This window comes from Gopherus evgoodei, chromosome 8, assembly GCF_007399415.2.
Source record: "Gopherus evgoodei ecotype Sinaloan lineage chromosome 8, rGopEvg1_v1.p, whole genome shotgun sequence".
In the NCBI taxonomy this organism is placed as follows: domain Eukaryota; kingdom Metazoa; phylum Chordata; order Testudines; family Testudinidae; genus Gopherus; species Gopherus evgoodei.
In genome coordinates, this window is record NC_044329.1 from 93574457 (window position 1) to 93594657 (window position 20201).

The 20201-nt window shown below is 46.7% G+C and overlaps 1 protein-coding gene across 2 annotated transcripts; it reads right to left on the bottom strand.

Moving 5' to 3' along the window:
* Positions 1–606: 606 nt before the first annotated feature.
* Positions 607–19821, bottom strand: TCTEX1D1 (Tctex1 domain containing 1). 2 transcript variants are annotated; one of them, XM_030573795.1, is made up of 6 exons: positions 19665–19821; positions 18521–18690; positions 10883–10968; positions 3551–3675; positions 1904–2187; positions 607–1693 (listed from the first exon to the last, which is right to left on the bottom strand). In XM_030573795.1, exons 2-5 carry the CDS (start codon positions 18631–18633, stop codon positions 1984–1986), a joined length of 528 nt encoding a protein of 175 aa, XP_030429655.1. In that variant the 5' UTR covers positions 18634–18690; positions 19665–19821; the 3' UTR covers positions 607–1693; positions 1904–1983. The 2 variants fall into 2 exon arrangements, with proteins under 2 accessions (XP_030429655.1, XP_030429653.1); XM_030573793.1 differs by having other exon boundaries at positions 18521–18644; positions 19665–19752.
* Positions 19822–20201: the final 380 nt, after the last annotated feature.

Here is a 20201-nt window from a genome sequence, read left to right on the forward strand (position 1 = left end):
CAGAAAATGGTATCTGGCAATATGTCAAATTTCTTATGCTATTTAAACAAAAGTGTTTTCCTCTTCTATTCTGAATGTTGTCATCTCAACTTTTCTGGGTAATTTATCAACTATTTTCAAGGTGCGTACTTGTAGGTATAAAAATGACAAGAAGCAGAACAGATAACACATTTAAGCCTTCTAAGAAACTAAGGCTATGTCTATGCTACCACTTTTGCCAGTCAGGGTTTTTTTAAAAGAAGAAGCCACAGCCCTGACTGACATAAGTTTCACTGGCAAAAGTGCTGTGGACAAGCTACATTGGTGGGAGAGGTTCTCCTGCCCACATAGCTAACACTGCTCATTGAGGGTGGCTTAATTATGCCAGCAGGAGAGCTCTCTCCCCTTGGCATAGAGTGGCTACACGCAGGAGACCTTACAGCGGCAAGGCTGTAGTGGTACAGCTGTGCCACTGTAAGGTCTGTAGTGCAGACATAGCCTAAAAAATAAAAGTGAGTAGCCAAGGATTTAACAGGATTTCTATATTAATCCAGAAACTATAAAGAAATAAAACCACCTTAATTAAAAACATGAAGTTCAACTCTTGCACAGTACTGTTTTAACTATTTACTTTAAGTAAAATGGAAACAGAATTTCATATACATAGCACAGATTAGACACATTGCTGCTTACAGTACAATAAAACATTTCTGAACATAATTAACTGTTGTTACCTGTCATGATACTTATCCAGATTTTCCTCTAGCTCTTAATTATTACTAGTTAAGGGCCAAAATCTTCCCATTGCAAAAACAAAACCCACAAACAAACAAGCAGTGGGACATCTGCAGTTCTGCAACACTGGAAATAGGAGCAGGAGGAAAGGAAAGAAGGTCTGATGGGGTATACTCAGTTAGCCCCACCCTGCTTCACCTGCAAGGGTTGTCAGGCATGGAGGGGGCAGTTAAAAGGAGAAAGCCATCTTATTTGGGGACCAACCATGAAGGACAGTTTAATCTGTTACGTGGAACCTGTTGGTGGTGGTTAAGGCAAGCTGCTACAGCTGGGATCTGCGCAAAAGGAAGGGGGGTGAAATTTGAGCCCAAAAGGTCAAAGATTCTTGTGGTTTGTGTTTACGCTGAACTTTGACTTGGGGACTTTACTACCATGGAAGGGGTAGATCTTCCTCAGTGACTTGGCAAGAGGCCTAAGCCACATCCATAACTAAAATGTGCTGAAGACTCCATTGGGGAAATTGAACCAGAGATGCCACGTGAGAAGGGGGTGGACATGGACAGCACCTCAGTCAGAGGAGGGTTAAAGACAATGAGTTGTGTGGATCTCCCACTTGTAAAACCTTTCAGAGTACTGGTCACAGCTCATGACATGCTTGGGCAGTTGCCCAACATTTTAACTCCAAGATGAGGGCAGAAGGGAAGGATTTTTTTACTTCTGCAAATCCCATCTTGGCCTTATGCACAAAGCCCTTTTACTGGGGACTGAAACTGAGGACCAGGATTTAAGTAGAGCAACTAACAATGATATAAGCTAATACAGTGATATGTGGTTCTGAAAAACAGGTGCAAAATGTCATTTAAGTACGAATAATTTCGTGTGGAAAGGAACAAGAGCAGAAAATGGTTTAAGTGTGCATGATTATTACATTTACCACTGAAAGGCTTATTTCTCCCATTTTAAAACAAATGTAAGCTGACTGTCTTCTAACAGCAGCAAAGAATCCTGTGGCACCTTATAGACTAACAGACGTTTTGGAGCATGAGCTTTCGTGCTCCAAAATGACATGCATCTGAGGAAGTGGGTATTCACCCACGAAAGCTCATGCTCCAAAACGTTAGTCTATAAGGTGCCACAGGATTCTTTGCTGCTTTTACAGATCCAGACTAACACGGCTACCCTCTGATACTTGTCTTCTAACAGTTTTTCTACAATATAAACATGATAAGTTAGATCTTTTTTTTTCCACTCAGAAACTAGAGCTTTTCATTATTCAAAATAAACAGCATAGACATTTGCAAGAGCAAATAGTGAGGTATTTTTGAAAGCATATGATGAAAATGTATCACTCGCAGGATCCCAAATGCATCTGCTTCCAATTCGCATGCTCTGTTCATTTAGTTGTCCAATATGTACAATCACAATAATTTTGTACCTTGGTATCATAAGGTCTTTTACCCGAGCCTTAATAACCTATAAGAGAGAAACATGTTCAGGAGGTTCACAGGTAAAAATCACTGCATTGATACAGTGTAGTATAAACATGTTATGTACAGTATTACTAGACATTTTCAAGAATCTTGTTGGCAATCACCTAACCATAGACTTGCAACATCATCCTGTAAGTATTCAAGTACCACAAGAGGGTGGAATATGTGAGACTGAGGTTACAGCACCAATGAATCAGTATATTCAACACTGATGATAGTGATATCAGTTCTTGGAAATGTCATTTCCCCAAAGGATTAACTTTAGAAGTTGCATTTACAAAAGTGGTGGCATCTTCTTGAATAGTTAGAGACAGAACAGTTCAAATATGAAAACTGTCTATGAAAAAGATGGCACCTTCATTCTTAAGCAATCATCTCCATGTGTGTAATCAATCGTTGACTAAAATGTACAAAACCAACCAACCAAAAATACCCAAACACACAAGTTTTTACTGCCTTTTACTCCTGTTAGCCTTACAGACCCATTTTTGGTAAAAGAATAAGTTGCATATGCTATTCTTTCTCAACAAAAAAATCTGTTGATGATGCCCAAGTTTCACTCTATGACACCTAAAGCAAACTACTGAAGACTTGCATGTTACCAAGCAGAATTTGCGACAGCACAAATGCATAAGTATCACTGAGGGGCTACTCTGGATGTTTCTGGAGGATTAAATTCAGTGAACTGAGGCCCCCTAGCTTGTAAATGAGAGCATCCACACGGGGATTTAACAGATTTTAACTTCATACCTTTAGTTCACTCGTTTTAGTTTCTATAAGTCCTATATTCTACTTACTAATATTGTCTCTTCTGACATGAAAAGCCAAGGAAAGAAGATTTTGAAGGAAAAAAAATTCTGAGGCATTGTCCTGCTGGGGGTACAGGGTTTGCCTATCCCCAAATCTGGTGGATGCTGGGGATCCACAGAAGGAGAGTTAGCACTATGCTCTCATATTGCCTCTGGTACACCTAATGTCCACTCACTTGGTTCCTTGGGAGGACAAGGTCAATGGAACCACATCCCATTGGTCACAATAGTGCCTGTGACCATCCCAGGGGCTATGCATAAAAGTTATTACAGCCTGGGACTGTTCCATTTTCTGGGTAAATTTTGAGGACCAGAGGAAGGATGATGTGCAGTCTCTGGCCCATCCACTTGTCACAAGCCTGACAAGTCACATTCCCCTCCCCAATGCATACCCCAGACATACAGAAAAGGGTCCAGCAGAGAAAGTGGGGAGACTGTGCATGAAAGACCCCTCAGTGCATGGATTTGAGAAGGGGGTGAATCTGACCCATCATTTACTCCAAAAGCCTAATTGTACTAATAAATTATTTTTTATACCTCAGAGATGGTCTTTGTCATTTGTCTGCATAGCTCCGCTTCATATTTTTCTTCTTGAAGATAATTAGTCAGCACATCCTTCAAAATATTATTTACTGTGACCACTGGAAAACGTTTTGCAGGACCTGGTATATGTAGATATTTTACAATGCTTTAATTTATAAATCCATGTTGAGAATAACTGAACACATTGTAAACTGCTCTTTTAACCCGACTAATCAAAATGACCAATGAAAGGGAGTTAACTAGAACAGTGAACTAGTACACTAGTTTTCTCTCTCTCTCTCTCTCTCTGAATTCAAATCCTGGATCAGGTGAAAACTAAAAATATTTTTATGATCCCAAATTATAAAGCTATCACACTATTTGGTATGGGTTTACGTCTACTTAAAAGAGACCCACAACTGAAACAGGAGGGATGCTAAAGATCAAGACTGAGGTGCTTCGTTTAACCTTGCACAACATCTCTGGTTCTAGCCAGTGCTATTATAATATTTCATTTCAAGAACATTAATTCACCCACAAATTAAACAGAGAGTGATTTTTATTTCTGGAAAATAAAGCATCTTCAAATTCATATTTTTTTCTCTTTAACAAGTTTGTAATGGATTTACCAGGAAATTAAGTATAAACAAGTTAAGGTTTGTAGCACTTTGGGAATTTTTAATGAGATTCCTTGTTTGTTCTCATTCCCCTCCAGAATTTTTACCAGAAAATTAAACTGACATGTAAAACAAGAATGACAATCTTTCTAATAGGAGAAAGAATGAGGAGTACAGGTACTTGTGGCACCTTAGAGACTAACAAATTTATATTGGCATAAGCTTTTGTGGGCTAAAACCCACTTCATCAGATGCATAGAGTGGAAAATACAGTAGGAAGATTATTTTTTATTTACACACACACACCATGAAAAGATGGGGGTTGCCTTACCAATTCTAAAGAGACAAATCAATTAAAGTGGGCTATTAGCAGCAGGAGGAAAAATCACTTTTGTAGTGGTAATTAGGGTGGCCCATTTCAAACAGCTGACAAGAAGATGTGAGTAACAGTAGGGGGGGAATTAGAATGGGAAAATAGTTTTTAGTTTGTGTAATGACTCATCCATGCCCAGTCTTTATTCAGGCCTAATTTGATGGTATCCAGTTTGCAAATTAATTCCAGTTTTGCAGTTTCTAGTTGGAGTCTGTTTTTGAAGTTTTTTTCGTTGAACCGCCACTTTTAGGTCTATAATTGAGAGTACCGGGAGGTTGAAGTGTTCTCCAACTGGTTTTTGAATATTATAATTCTTGACGTCTGATTTGTGTCCATTTATTCTTTTGCGTAGAGACTGTCCAGTCTGGCCAATGTACATGGCAGAGGGGCACTGCTGGCACATGATGGCATATATCACATTGGTAGACGTGCAGGTGAACAGACTAACATGGCTACCACTCTAATTGGAGAGTAAATATATGGCTAGCTGTGATCTGCTAACCATCACTTGAAACAAATGCTATGACGAGAGCCCTACCAAATTCACAGCCATGAAAAATATGTCACAAACCACGCAATCTGGTCTCCCCCAGTAAAATTTGGTCTTTTGTGTGCTTTTACCCTATACTATACAAATTTCACAGGGGAGACCAGCGTTTCTTAAATTGGGGGTCCTGACCCAAAAAGGGAGTTGTGGAGGGTGGGGGTCAGAAGGGTATTTTAGGAGGGTCATGGTATTGCTACCCTTACTTCTGCACTGCCTTCAGAGCTGGGCAGCCAGAGAGTGGCAGCTGCTGATGAAGGGTCTAGCTCTGCAGGCAGCAGAGCAGAAGTAAGGGTGGCAGTACCACACCATGCCATCCTTACTTCTGCACTGCTGCTGGTGGTGGCTCTGCCTTCAGAACTGGGCTCCTGGCCAGTTGCCCAGCTCTGGAGGAAGTGCTGCCACCAGCAGCAGCGCAGAAATAAGGGTAGCAATACCGCAACTGCCCCCTACAATAACCTTGTGACCCCTCCCCCACAATTCCTTTTTGGGTTTATTTTGATCTAAGTTTTTTTTAGTTTATTCTCCATAGTATCTGAGTGTTTTTTGATCATTAACTAACTAAGGTGCACACTAAAAATACCTACACGAAAAATACTTACAGGTTATTATCTCTCCTGCATGCTGAAATCTATTGAACATGGACGTAATACCCTTCAAAGTACTGGAAGAAGTTGGATTATTTCCTTCCTCATTTGCCTCAAAATTCAAGCATATTCTATCATCTCCTTGGAAAAATGTGGTTGTGGATCAGGCAGTTATGTGGCAGAAACATAGACTTATTTGATACTATAAAGTGGTTCTAAGTACATTCTTATGCACAAGTCTCAGTAAAAAAAAGACTGGAAGATAATTTGCAAGATCTATAAGCGAGCCATGTACAGCTAGTCAGGAATTTTTCAGCAAACCATCTTCCCATTGAAAAATGTTGATAGTCCTCACTGAAATTGTTTGCAGGAAAAGGTCAGTTTCAATAAGTTTCTTGACTCGAACAATAAGCAGGGTAGAGAAAAACCAATGATTTAAAAAAAAAATTAAAAACAAAACAGATTTTTATTTAAAATTGTTTTTTTTGATAAAATGCTTTTTGAGGGGAAAAACTTGCCTAACGATAATTTTAATCAAGCAAGATACATTGTAGCTCAAAGATATCTCATCATGGAATAGGGATTATAAATTCTAATTCTATAGTATGAGACAATATATTCATGTAATGTTTAAGAAAATGAGTTCCAATAGTTCATGGATTAGGGACCCAATCTTATGGGGTTCCAGGGGCTTCTGTATAGATTATTTAGGTTAATCTTTCTATCTACCCAATGGGATTCAGTGCTCAGTCTAGAAAATACCATTAGAGATGCTTAGTTTTGCAGTTCTCAAACGGTGGATTTGTGCCCAGAGAAAACATGCTTGTTAACAGCAAAAATGTTTTTAAATAACTAAATAAATAATATATAGGAGGTGAGAAATAACAGACCTCAACCCTATTGTCCCTCTGCAAATTTGTGTACACAGAGTCAATCCCCTATCTCGCTCTAAAAGTGCAAAGTTTCAAAAAGTTTAATGAATAGAAGATTGTTGGGGCCGGAACAGATCTGGACAAGGAGAAGAAGTCTGGAGATAAATGTGAGAAGGGAGGAACAGGCAGTAGAAACAAAAGTGAAACGGTTTGAGCAGCATATTTTAGAAGTTTTGAGGTCTTTCTGAGGGTAGCCTTCATTGACTTGAGATCCACCATGCCATTCTCTCACTAGAAGGGAAAACCTGTAATGGCAGCAGGCCACAAAAGGGACCCAGTTTGACAATAAGAACTGTTGAAGAAATATATGTTTGCTGATGATGTTTTAAAGAAAGTAACACCAGTGAACTGGCAGATGTCACTTAAGCACTTGGAGTCAGAGACTGTTTAAGTGATAATCTCACTTCTACACCAGTAGCTTCTTCTGTGGGTGTAGAAAGAACATTTTCTTCCTTTGGACTAATTCATTCCAAATTGAGAAATCGTTTGGGACCTGAAAAAGCAGAAAAGCTTGTTTTTCTTTTCCAGATTATGAACAAACAGGAAAATGAAGCTGAAGATGACTGCATTAGCTGCAGAAGCCAATATTTTACGTTTCTCATGTTGGCCTGGCTGACATAGTCGATTTAATTTTTTTTTAATATTTCATTTAATTATTTAAGTTAAAAAACAATTTTAACAAAAAGAAACCTGATTTTAAAAAACTTGAATGTTTAACTAAATTCAAAAATTCATTTGCCTGTTTTGTTAGAATATTATGTTTGCTGTTGAAAAAAATCCAGAACACATAATGCTGTTGTTTTAGTTAAAAAAAAACAATTTAAACGTCTGTCTGGTGATGTTCCCCTCCTAACACAGCATTACAAGAAAATCCTCCAAATATTAATGATTAACCTATTGAATTGGAGATAGTTCACCTCCCAATGACTTCATAAATATCTGCTTCAATTACCTTTGTAAATGAAATAACCAATCATTCATTTTCTGATATAGCTATAAAACTAATCTGAAAAGTTTTCAAAATCAATCACATTAAAAATGTATAGCGTGTACCTTCTAAAAATGAAACCTACATCTATCTCTGAGTTGTGAAGAATATGTATTAAGGTTATAACAATCAACAAAAATGCACTTTATGTAGAAATCCATGATTAAATTAAGTCTTCATGACTCGTGATTTAAATCCACCCTGACAATAAGTTTCAAAATTGATCAAATGTTCTGTTTTAAACTGTTGGAAATGAAAGATTGCAGTTTCCTGTTTTGAAACATTTCATTTAGAAATTTAAGTTAGTTACAGTAAAATAGCACCAGAGATAGCATTCACCAAAAAGTTGCAGAAGAGAATGAAGAGGAAATGGCACCTGCAAAGGAACAGACTGGATTTAGACCAGACCGAAGTGTAACAGATAAATTATTTGTGATAAAATAAATATCAAAGAAATGCACAGAACACAACTGAACCTGTTACTACAATTCTATAGACTTCAAAGAGGCTTTTCATTTAGCAGAAAAGGTTATGGCAAGTTATGACAACGTATAGCAGCCCTCAAAAATTGATCAAGCAGATAGAAAATATCTACAGCAAATCAATGAGTGCAGTGAGAGCAGACAAGAAACTGATGGAATGGTTCAGCTCGGCAATGGAGTGCATGCTATCACCAGATTTGTTTTACTTGGTACTGGAAGCAGTAATGCCTGTGGCACTGAGAGATGAAAAGAGAGGAATCTTAGATTCAGAGATGACATGGACCTCCCAGAATTGACTAAGGAGGATTTACAGAGAATAATTGACAAGGTAGAATGGGAAAGAGTATCAAAGAATTGGAATTGTGAAGATGACATAAAAAGCAAGAATTGGACTAGCCGCTACTGTATTTGAAAAACTGCAAGATCTGGAAGGCTAAAGACATTTTGATAAGAACAAAAATCAACATATATGAGACAATTGTCATGCGGATACTTGCTATACAGACTGGAATGCCAGTATGAGGAAATCAGAAGGACGAAAGATTTTACACTGCTGAAATGAACTGGCTGAGTAGAATACGGAGCTTCCAGACTGCAGAAAAAGAAAAATGAAAAGAGAAGAAAACAGCGAGAGCAAGATATACACCTCTACCCCAATATACTGCAGTCCGATATAACGCGAATTCAGATATTATGCGGTAAAAGAGCACTCCGGGAGACAGGGCTGCTTTACCTCGTTATATCCAAATTTGTGTTATTGCAAGAGGTTCCTCTATGCCCACCCGTTACTTGCCGTGGCCCTCCCTGGGCCTCCCCGCCCCAGCTCACCTCCGCTCTGCCTCCTCCCATGAGCATGCCACAGCTCTGCTTCTCCTCCCTCCCAGGCTTGCTGCACCAATCAGCTGATTGGCATGGCAAGCCTGGGAGGGAGGGGGGAGAAGCGGAGCTGCAGCGCGCTCGTGGGAGGAGGCAGAGGTGAGCTGGGGTAAGGGGGCCGCAGCAAGTAAGGGGGGGGGCGCAGAGGAACCACTCCCCACCCTAGCTCACCTCCACTGCCAGCCCCAGCTCACCTCCACTCTGCCATCGCCTCCTCCACCTCCCACGAGCGTGCTGCAGCTCCGCTTCTCCTCCCTCCTAAGGTTGCCGCGCCAAACAGCTAATTGGCGCAGCAAGCCTGGGAGGGAGGGAGAAGCGGAGCGCCGGCAGCACGCTCAGGGAGGAGGTGGAGGTGAGCTTGGGCAGGGAGTGGTTCCTCCCTACTCTGATATATCGTGGCCTTACCTATAACATGATGTGATTTTTTGGTTCCCGAGGACCGCGTTATATCGGAGTAGAGGTGTAATACACTCACAGAAGACTCAAGAAAGACAACAGTGATGGTTTGCACACATATCAAGAATGGACTCAGAAAGGATACCATACATAGCAATCAATACCAGAGTGCATGGAACTAGAAACAGGAAGACAGAGGATGCATTAGATAAATGCAGTGAAGAATGACAGAACAAAAATGTTTAAAGATGTACAAGCTTCATAGCTTTGTTCAAGATAGAAAGTGGAGGAAAGACTTCATTTGAAGCATCATCGGTGTTGAGCTGATGGATGGGAATTAAAAAAAAAAGTAAAAGATTAAAAATGGAAAATGGTTGAAATTTAACTGAAACAATTTGAAATTATCAAAACAAAATTTTGACCCAAACTGAAATCTTTTTTGGTTTGTCAGTTCACAAAAGTTTTCAAGGTTGCAACTTTTTGTCCCAATTCAGAATGGGATTTTTTTTTTAATCTCAAATATTTAACTGGGATGGGAAAACTGTTTCCCATCCAGCTCTAACGACATGAAGTGGACAAGCTTTATGCATCTACCATGCTGTAAATGGATTGCTCCTATACCTTTTGCCAAAAAGGATAAACTTCTCTTGCTATTATCTGGATTAGTAATACCTTACACACGCCAAACTTTAGACACCTAAATCTTGTTGTTAGTCAAAATATACATCATGCGGTTTTCGATTCTAAACTAAGACAAATGTTGATCCCCAATATTCTCTTGTGCCAAGACTCTTATTATGATAAAGCTATTTTATCAGGAGCCATCATGACCATAACAATTTGGGGCAGGGACAGTTTTTTTGTTATGAGTTTGTACAGTACCTACTACAAAGTGGCCCTGAGTATTATCTCAATATAAATAAATCAAACAGATAAATTACTATGCCTCTTAGTCTACAAATTAAGAGAAGCACTCTTGATAAAACAGTTATCTTGAAGAGATACTATCAACTTCAAAATCCCACTTCTCCCTGAACATTTTCAACTTACCATTGTTACAGATGGCACCTAATATTATAAAAATTGAAAGTTTAGAGAAAAACATTTTTCTCTGAATTTTAAATTGTTAATTTGACAACTTGATGCACTAACCTGCAATTTGGCATCAAGTCTGTTTCAGTGTTTCCCCTGTAGGTTTTTTACACAGCAACAGGGAGAGGGGTGATGTGTTTTTTTTTGTTTTTTTTTGTTTTGTTTTTTTAAACAGGGAGAGGTGATTGAAAAGCTGGTAAAGAGGACTCAAGGGCAAATGTATTAATAGAAATGACGGTAGTTTTCAATTCTTTTCAAAACAGACTACATTTTGACTGTTTCTCGATTTAGGCAATATCTGGGTTATGCAGTTTACATTTCGGATTCATAGAGTTTAAGACCAGAAGGGATCATTAGAGCAATTATTTTAACAGATATATCACAGACCATTAAATTTCACCCAATCACCTGTATTGAGCTTATTTTTTTAGTGTGAGATGGAGGAGGAAGTATTCCATACCCAGCTGATAAGTGTTCTCCAACTGAACGGCAAGACGAGGAATATCATGGCCAGGTTCATCCACATAAGACACTGTACTCATGGAGCTAAAAATAATCCAAAAAGTGACTGTATAAACTAGTGTATATTGAAAACTATGTTGATAAAAATAGATGCAAAATTTTAGATGGTGCAAAAACATGGCTCTCTCTCTCAGAAAATGTTAAGATAATTTTTGGACTTGTTTATGTCAAAATGGGATCAGTTAAGAATGCTTTTTCTCAGGACATTAGATGCTAAAGAAATATGCTGCCACTCAGTGGGACACATCATTACCCCCCAGTTAAACACTAAAGAGTATGGAAACAAAATATCTGCTCTTCCTTGTAAAAAAGACGGTTACTCACCTTTGTAACTGTTGTTCTTCGAGATGTGTTGCTCACATCCATTCCAGTTAGGTGTGCGCGCCGCGCGTGCACGTTCGTCGGAAACTTTTTTACCCTAGCAACTCCAGTGGGCCGGCAGGTCGCCCCCTAGAGTGGCGCCGCCATGGCGCTCTATATATACCCCTGCCGGCCCGCCCGCTCCTCAGTTCCTTCTTGCCGGCTACTCCGACAGTGGGGAAGGAGGGCGGGTGTGGAATGGATGTGAGCAACACATCTCGAAGAACAACAGTTACAAAGGTGAGTAACCGTCTTTTCTTCTTCGAGTGATTGCTCACATCCATTCCAGTTAGGTGACTCCCAAGCCATACCTAGGCGGTGGGGTCGGAGTGAGAAGTCGCGGCCCGGAGCACCGCAGTTCCGAAGGCCGCATCCTCCCTCGACTGCTGGACCAGGGCGTAGTGGGAAGCAAAAGTGTGGACCGATGACCAGGTTGCTGCCCGACAGATTTCCTGGATGGGCACACGGGCTAGGAAAGCCAGCGATGACGCCTGCGCCCTGGTAGAATGCGCAGTCACACGGCCCGCAGGGACATGGGCCAAGTCATAACAAGTCCTGATACATGACGTAACCCAAGAGGATATCCTCTGGGAGGAGATAGGAAGACCTTTCATACGATCTGCTACCGCCACGAAAAGTTGGGGGGATTTTCGGAAGGGCTTAGTCCTGTCTATGTAGAACGCGAGAGCCCTACGGACATCCAGCGAGTGGAGCTGCTGCTCCCTGCCTGAGGAGTGAGGTTTTGGGAAAAAAACCGGAAGGAAAATCTCTTGGTTGACATGGAAGGCTGAGACCACCTTGGGCAGAAAAGCAGGGTGTGGTCTCAGCTGCACCTTGTCCTTGTGGAAGACCGTATATGGGGGGTCTACCACAAGAGCTCGGAGCTCCGACACCCGTCTAGCTGAGGTGACAGCCACTAGAAAGGCAGTTTTCCAAGAGAGGTAGAGCAGGGAGCAAGTAGCTAACGGCTCAAAGGGGGGCCCCATGAGTCGGGACAACACCAGGTTAAGATCCCAGGTGGGAGCAGGGGGACGGACGCTAGGGAATAAACGTTCCAGCCCTTTAAGGAATCTCGACACCGTCGGGTGAGAAAAAACGGAGCGACCGTCCGCACCCGGGTGAAAGGTGGAGATAGCAGCTAGGTGGACTCGCAACGACGATAAGGCCAGACCTTGCCCTTTGAGGGACAAAACGTAGTCTAATATTTCGGAAACCGAAACTTCCATAGGGCGGAGATTTCTCTCTACGCACCAACAGGAGAAGCGCTTCCATTTCGCTGAATACGTGGCTCTTGTGGACGGTTTCCTGCTGCTCAAGAGCACCTCTCTCACAGGCGTGGAGCATCGCAGCTCTGGGCCAGTCAGCCACGCAGGAGCCACGCCGCTAGGTGCAGCGACTGCAGGTCTGGGTGACACAGGGTCCCGTGGTCCTGGGTAATCAGGTCCGGATGAAGGGGCAGGGGAACTGGGTCGGCTATGGCCAAGTCCAGCAGCATGGTGTACCAGTGCTGCCTGGGCCACGCCGGGGCTACCATGATCACGAGCGCCTTGTCCCTGCGCACCTTCAGGAGGACCTTGTGGACCAGAGGGAACGGGGGAAATGCATAGTACAGGTGGGTCGACCACCGGATGAGGAAGGCGTCCCCTATCGACCCCGGTTCCCTGCCCTGAAAGGAGCAGAATGCTGGGCACTTCCTGTTCCCCCTGGACGCAAAGAGGTCCACCCGGGGATAACCCCACCTCCGGAAAATGGAGAGAGCGACATCCGGGCGAAGGGACCACTCGTGCGACAGGAAGGATCTGCTCAGTCGATCTGCCAGAGTGTTCCGTACTCCAGGGAGGAAGGAAGCCCTGAGGTGAACGGAGTGGGCTACGCAAAAGTCCCAGAGACGTATCGCCTCGTGGCACAGGGAGGAGGACCTGGTGCCGCCCTGCTTGTTGATATAGTACATCGTCGTCGTGTTGTCCGTAAACACGGCGACACAACGACCCTGAAGCTGATGACAAAACGCTTGACAAGCAAGGCGGACCGCTCTCAACTCCCGTATGTTGATGTGGAGCCCCACCTCCTCCTGGGACCACAGGCCCTGTGTCCGCAGGGTCCCCAGGTGGGCCCCCCAGCCCAGATCTGAGGCATCCGTTGTCAGGGATACCGATGGCTGAGAGGGGTGAAAGGGAAGACCCGCACATAACACGGACTGGTCCAACCACCAGCCGAGAGAGTCCAAGACCTTCTGGGGGATTGTGACTAACATGTCTAAAGGTTGCCTTTGCGGCCTGTAACGGCTGATAAGCCACAGCTGGAGAGGCCTCATGTGGAGCCGAGCGTAGCCGGTCACAAAAGTGCACGCTGCCATGTGGCCTAACAGGGTTAGACATGTCCTTACTGACGTCAACGGGGCTGACCGCAAACGCTGAACGATCGCCGCCATGGTCTGGAACCGTTGCAGAGGCAGCGAGGCCCTACCCATCGTGGCGTCCAAGACCGCCCCGATAAATTCCACCTTTTGCGTGGGCCTCAGAGTGGATTTGTCTGTGTTTATCAGGAGGCCCAGACTTGCAAATACGGCGGTGATCAGGCGGACATGGCTGCTGACCTGCTGCTCCGACGTGCCCCGAATCAACCAGTCGTCCAGATAAGGGAACACGTGGACACGGTTGCGTCGAAGATGCGCCACGACAACTGCCATGCATTTTGTAAACACCCTTGGGGCCGTGGACAGGCCGAAAGGGAGGACTGCAAACTGATAATGAAGAGCCCCCACAACGAAGCGGAGAAAGCGTCTGTGGCGCGGCCAAATGGCAATATGAAAATACGCGTCCTGCATGTCGAGGGCGGCGTACCAGTCTCCCGGATCCAGGGATGGAATAATGGTCCCCAGGGATACCATGCGGAACTTCAACTTCACGAGGTATTTGTTGAGTTCTCGCAGGTCGAGGATAGGCCTGAGGCCCCCCTTGGCCTTGGGGATCAGAAAGTAGCGGGAATAAAACCCCTTGCCTTTCTCGTTTTCCGGAACCGCCTCTATGGCTCCTTTGCTGAGGAGCGTCTGCACCTCCTGTCGAAGGAATTGCTCGTGAGAGGGGTCCCTGAAGAGGGACGAGGAAGGAGGGCGGGAAGGAGGAAACGAAACAAACTGCAGGCGGTATCCCGTCTGCACCAGGTTTAAGACCCAGCGGTCCGATGTTATTTGGGACCACGCCGGGAGGAAAAACGAAAGGCGGTTTGAAAACGGGGGGAAAGGATCCATAGGGGAAACTGCTACAGCGCCCTCGGGCGCACCTTCAAAATGAAGGCTTAGGACCAGGCGGGGGTTTCGAGGAGCCTTGGTTCTGCCCCCCTTGGTTCCCAGACTGCCTGCGCCTGCCGTTCCTGCCGCGGCGCCTGTAAGGGTCCTGCCGCTGGCGGAACTGGGAAAACGGCCTACGGTACGGCTGCTGCTGTGGCCTAAAGGGTCTACGCTGCGTCACGGGGGTGTGCATCCCGAGGGACCGCGCAATGACCCGGTTGTCCTTCAGACTCTTGAGTCTGGGGTCTGTCTTTTCCGAAAACAGGCCCTGGCCTTCGAAAGGAAGGTCCTGTATCGTGTGCTGGAGCTCTGGCGGAAGGCCGGAAACCTGCAGCCAGGAGATGCGACGCATCGTAACTCCCGACGCGAGGGTACGGGCAGCCGAGTCCGCAGCGTCCAAGGATGCTTGTAAGGCCGTGCGCGCGACCTTTTTGCCCTCGTCCAGGATGGCCGTAAACTCCTGGCGAGCATCCTGTGGCAGCAGCTCTTTAAATTTGTCCACTGCCACCCAGGAGTTAAAAGCGTACCTGCTCAGCAGGGCCTGCTGATTAGAGACCCTGAGCTGCAGGGCCCCAGCCGAATATACCTTACGGCCAAGGAGGTCCATGCGCCTGGCCTCTCTGGATTTGGGGGCCGGAGCCTCCTGGCCGTGACGCTCCCTATCGTTCACCGACTGCACCACCAGTGAACCGGGAGTCGGGTGAACGTGCAAGTATTCATACCCCTTGGAAGGGGCCATGTACTTTCTCTCGACTCCTTTCGCTGTCGGAGGGATGGAGGCCGGGGACTGCCAGATAGTATTGGCATTGGCCTGAATGGTCCGTACAAAGGGCAGGGCGACCCTGGTGGGAGCATCCGAAGAGAGGATGGTAACAATCGGGTCCTCTATCTCCGAGACCTCCTCTGCCTGCAGACTCAGGTTTTGGGCCACCCGCCTGAGGAGGTCCTGGTGCGCCCTGAGATCCAGCGGGGGGGGACTGTTGGAGGAGGTACCCGCCACCGCCTCATCCGGGGAGGAGGATGAGGAGACCCCAGGCACGATAGTGTCCAACTGAGGGTCTTCCTCAGCCCTCGCCTCTACCTCCGGAGCCACAGCGGAGTCCTGCTGTTTGGACCCTTCCTCCGCCTCCGGGGAGGGAGGGGGGCGAGACAAGGAGGCTTCAGGGGCCCTACGCTCCGCATTCGCCGGTGTGGGAGGGAGCTGCTGGGGGCCCTGGGCCTGATGGTATGCCCAGGGTGTCCAGAATCCCCACTGTGGTGGGCTTTGGTGTTCCAGCGGCGGATCCCCGAAGAGCGCCGCCTGCCGGTCGGTGCCGAGCGCATACGCACTGTCCGCCTGCGAAGATACGGACGGCTGTCTCGAGGGCCACGGCGGGGCCGACCCCGGATGGTACGGGCCGGCGCGGGTCGGCACGGAGGATCGTCTCGGTGCCGGGGACCGGTGCCGGGAGTCGTATCGGTGCCGGGATCGGGACCGGGACCTGGATCTGTCACGGTGCCGGGATCCTGATCGGTACCGGGTGTCGCTTCGGTAGCGGGACCTACCACCGGCTCGGCGCCGGGAGGTCGACCGAGACCGGGACCTGCCACCATCTCGGTGCCGGGAGGTCGACCGGGACCTACCACCGGCTCGGCGCCGGGAGGTCGACCGAGACCGGGACCTGCCACCAGCTCGGTGCCGGGAGGTCGACCGGTGCGGCGAGTAGCGATGGGACCTGCTCCTGGAGTCGCGGTGCCGGTGACGCCGACTGGAGCTTGACCGCGACCGTCCGGAGGTCGACCGGTGCCGCGAGTGCGACCGGTGCCGCTGAGGGGAGCGGTGCCGGGACTGCGAGCGGCGTCGGGATCTGGAGCGCCCAAGACGTCGGGACCTAGATGGCGAAGGACTGTCTCTGGGCGGCGCCGACATCATGGGCTTGCCCCTGGACACGACCCGCACCGGAGGTACCGGGGGTGGCAGCCGAGTGGGCTCCGTCAGGGCAATAAGGTCCCGAGCCGAGGCGAAGGTCTCCGGTGTTGACGGGACCACTATCTCAACCCCAGATCTCATGGGGGAGCTCGGCGGCACCGGACTCAACGGACCCGCCTGGCCCGGAGTCAACGGTGCTGACGGTGCCGGCGGTGCCGCGGCCGATGTCGAGGCCGGGCGCTCAAGCCGGGTCTGCCTGGCCGGAGTAGCAGACTTCGACGGCCTAGGCTGTGATTCCGGTGCCGGAGAAGGTCGGTGCCGAGGAGTCTTCTCGGTGCCGGAGCGATCCGGTGCCGGTGCCGAGACCACGGTCCGCGAAGTCGACGGGTCAAGTGCCGCCTCCATTAGGAGAGTTCGGAGTCTCTGATCTCTCTCCTTTTTTGTCCTCGGCTTGAAAGCCTTACAGATGCGGCACTTGTCAGACCTGTGCGATTCCCCGAGGCACTTCAGGCACGCTTCGTGGGGATCGCTGGTGGGCATGGGCTTCTTGCAGGCCGCACACTGCTTGAAGCCCGGCGAAACAGGCATGAGCCTGGCGCCGGGTGCCGGGAAGGGCTAAGCCCCCGGCCAAGAACTATTTAACAACTATTGACTAAACTATTTACTTAACAACACTAATTAACACTATATAGAACTAGAGATAAGCGATTGAAAACTAGGAGAGCTAGGGACGTGGAGGACAGCTAAGCCGCGCTCCACAGTTCCAACGACCGACACGGCGGTAAGAAGGAACTGAGGAGCGGGCGGGCCGGCAGGGGTATATATAGAGCGCCATGGCGGCGCCACTCTAGGGGGCGACCTGCCGGCCCACTGGAGTTGCTAGGGTAAAAAAGTTTCCGACGAACGTGCACGCGCGGCGCGCACACCTAACTGGAATGGATGTGAGCAATCACTCGAAGAAGAACTAACTATTTTCAAAGGACATAATGCATTAATTTGCCAAACTGCCTTCTAAACAGAGCTTCTGTTTTGGAAATTAATATGCATTTAAGAAAAAAATTGAATTTTCTAACTGCATGGGGTTGAGCAGAGGAAAGCAAAATGATCACTTTTAAACTTTAACTTGGTTTCACTAGAACAGAAATACACCAATGAAGCTCAGAATTTAGAAGCAGCTAGGTGGCCAACTACTTAGGATGGTGAGGGAGTGGGATTGAGTTAAATAAAAATCAATCTGATAGGAACTCTAATACCACAGAATTGGGTACAATATAAGACAAAATTCACCTTAAAAATACAGCTTTACAAAATATAATTTTGGTAAATACTTTGTCATGCTTCTTTGTATCCAAACTACTGTCAAGCAAGTCTGTGGACTGAGGTGTCCCCTAAAGGAATACTCTAGAATATTTCATCAGGAGTCAGATTAAATCTACCTTCTGGTTCGAAATGGAACCCACTGGTGAATGTGTTATTGTTTCCCCACTGTGTAAATCCACAGGGGATGAGTTGTTATAGCCTCCACGCTTTAGCTAATGATGTAGCAGCTCATGGTTTTCATTCTGGAGGTTCCTGGTTCAAACTCCAACATGGCATCCATCAGGTATGCATTTATGAAAGTGACTGAAGAAACACTGCATTCCAAATCCATTCTAAATTCTCAGCTTCATTACTGTGTTTGCTATAGTAAAACCAAATTAACGTTTAAAAAATGATTGGTTTACTTTACTCAATCCATCACAGCCAGCAAATTCAAAATGTTTTTTTCCTTAAATGCACATTAGTTTTGAAAACAGAAGCGGTGCTCAGAATGCACACTGGAAAGAATAATTAGAAGTGTGAAATCCCAGATATTTTTCCTTTGTAATTATTATGCAAAGAAGTTCTCTCATAATGCTTTAGAAACAGGAGTTAGATTCAAAACATCCCTTCATCCATTACCTTTTTTAATTTCTCAATGCAACATTTTCCTGATATATTTACATTATTTTATAAACCAAATTAGAAAAACTACTTACTCTTTGTTTTTTCCAAGGATTTCTTTTGCTCTGACTTCATGACTGCTCAGAGAGGATACGCTGCCTCTTTTCTTTAACAGGCGTGCTGCCTTATCCTTAGCTATGTCCGACATGTCTATTAAATCTGAGAATTTATATAGTATGATAGAGACCCTGAAGCATACAGGTGGCTGTAGTAACAATATAACTATTTTAGCAAATTAAGCATATGGAGGTATGTGCTCTACTGAAAACTAATTGGTCCAAAGGAGATTTTACAATACGACAGTAAACTAATAATCCTTGGCCTAAAGTTTGTTCCACATACCCAATCAGAAACAACTGAACTGGGACATCATTGACTACAAAGTCAACAAAGAGTGCTGTGGCACCTCATAGACTAACAGACATATTGGAGTATGAGCTTTCATGAGTGAATACCCACTTCGTCGGATGCATGCATCCGACATGCATCCGACAAAGTGGGTATTCACCCACAAAAGCTCATGCTCCAATACCTGTGTTAGTCTATAAGCTGCCACAGGATTCTCTGCTACTTTTACAGATCCAGACTAACAGGGCTACTCCTCTGATAACAGACTACAAAATAATACCCCTGATTTGAGTTTGCAGTAAAAAACTGGCACCGATAGGATTTTAGGCGCAGAATTCAGATGGTCTAGCCTCATCTTTGTGCAGCAATAGCCCCGCTGTAGTTAAGGATCGCTTACAAACCCTTTATCATCTCGCGGGACTAACTGGAGTAAAAAGCAGTAACATCTTCGCCAGCACAGCCAGCAGCGGTGAGTGACTGACACACGAAGGGGAGAACTCCTGAGTAAGAAGAGGTCTCTTTTTACATACAGTCTTCACAGCAGCGTGGTGTGGTCCGGCCTGCTGTCGGGACACACCACACTCCACTCAGGCCACGCTAATCCCGCCACTGCTGCCAAGCGCAGCCCAGGGCTACTCCAGGCACAGCGCGTGGCGAGCTCTCGGGGGCGAAAAGGGCTACAGAAGCATTAGCCACGATTCCAGATGGCGAGCACGGGTCCCCTGAGGATACAGGGCAAACAGAGGGGAGCTCTGGGGCAGCCCAGTCCCATTACCCTGCTTCCCCCCCAACATCTCCAGCTCCCCGCCGCCGACCCGGCCCCGCACTCACCCCCACCCGCAGCCGAAGTGCCGCTTGCCAAAGAAGCTGCGGCCGCTGCTGGTTTCCAGGGTTACGGCCAAACAAGTCCCCCTCCGGGGCCTCCTCCGCCAGGGGCGGCTCCCACCCCGGGCCCAGCCCAGACGGCGCGGAGAGGGGCGCCCGCGGGAGCCGGATTCTACCCGCGCCGGCTCAGCTCGGCCCCTTCCGCCTCTGATTGGATGGCGGCCGGGAGCGGGGGCGGGGCTTCTGGCTTGACCGCCCCTCTCGGGCGGGGCTGGCCGGGGAACGTTCGCGGGGTGTAGGGACCGTGAGCGTGGAGCCAGGCGCGCGAGCCGCGTTGTGCCCACGCCCCTTTGGAATGCCAGGCCCCTCCCCGCTCCGTCTCTCGCCACAGGCTGCGGGGCCGCCTAGCAGCCGGTGTAACGTCAGTTTGAAGAGAGAGGGCAGCGGCGACATCAAAGGTTACTGCGCATGCTCAGTTCATCTGCGCATGCTCGGTGCAGCCAAAGTCGGGAATCTGGAGCGGTCACTGTTTCCGTCGTTACA

Bases quoted from the DNA above. Each gene is read 5' to 3' on its own strand.
- TCTEX1D1 (XM_030573795.1), bottom strand. From the start codon at position 18,633: ATGTCGGACATAGCTAAGGATAAGGCAGCACGCCTGTTAAAGAAAAGA. The intron at 10,969-18,520 runs GTAAGTAGTTTT...GATTATTTTTAG, and splicing joins ATCCTTGGAAAAAACAAAGA to CTCCATGAGTACAGTGTCTT. The intron at 2,188-3,550 runs GTATAAAAAATA...TCTCTCTTATAG, and splicing joins TGACAAAGACCATCTCTGAG to GTTATTAAGGCTCGGGTAAA.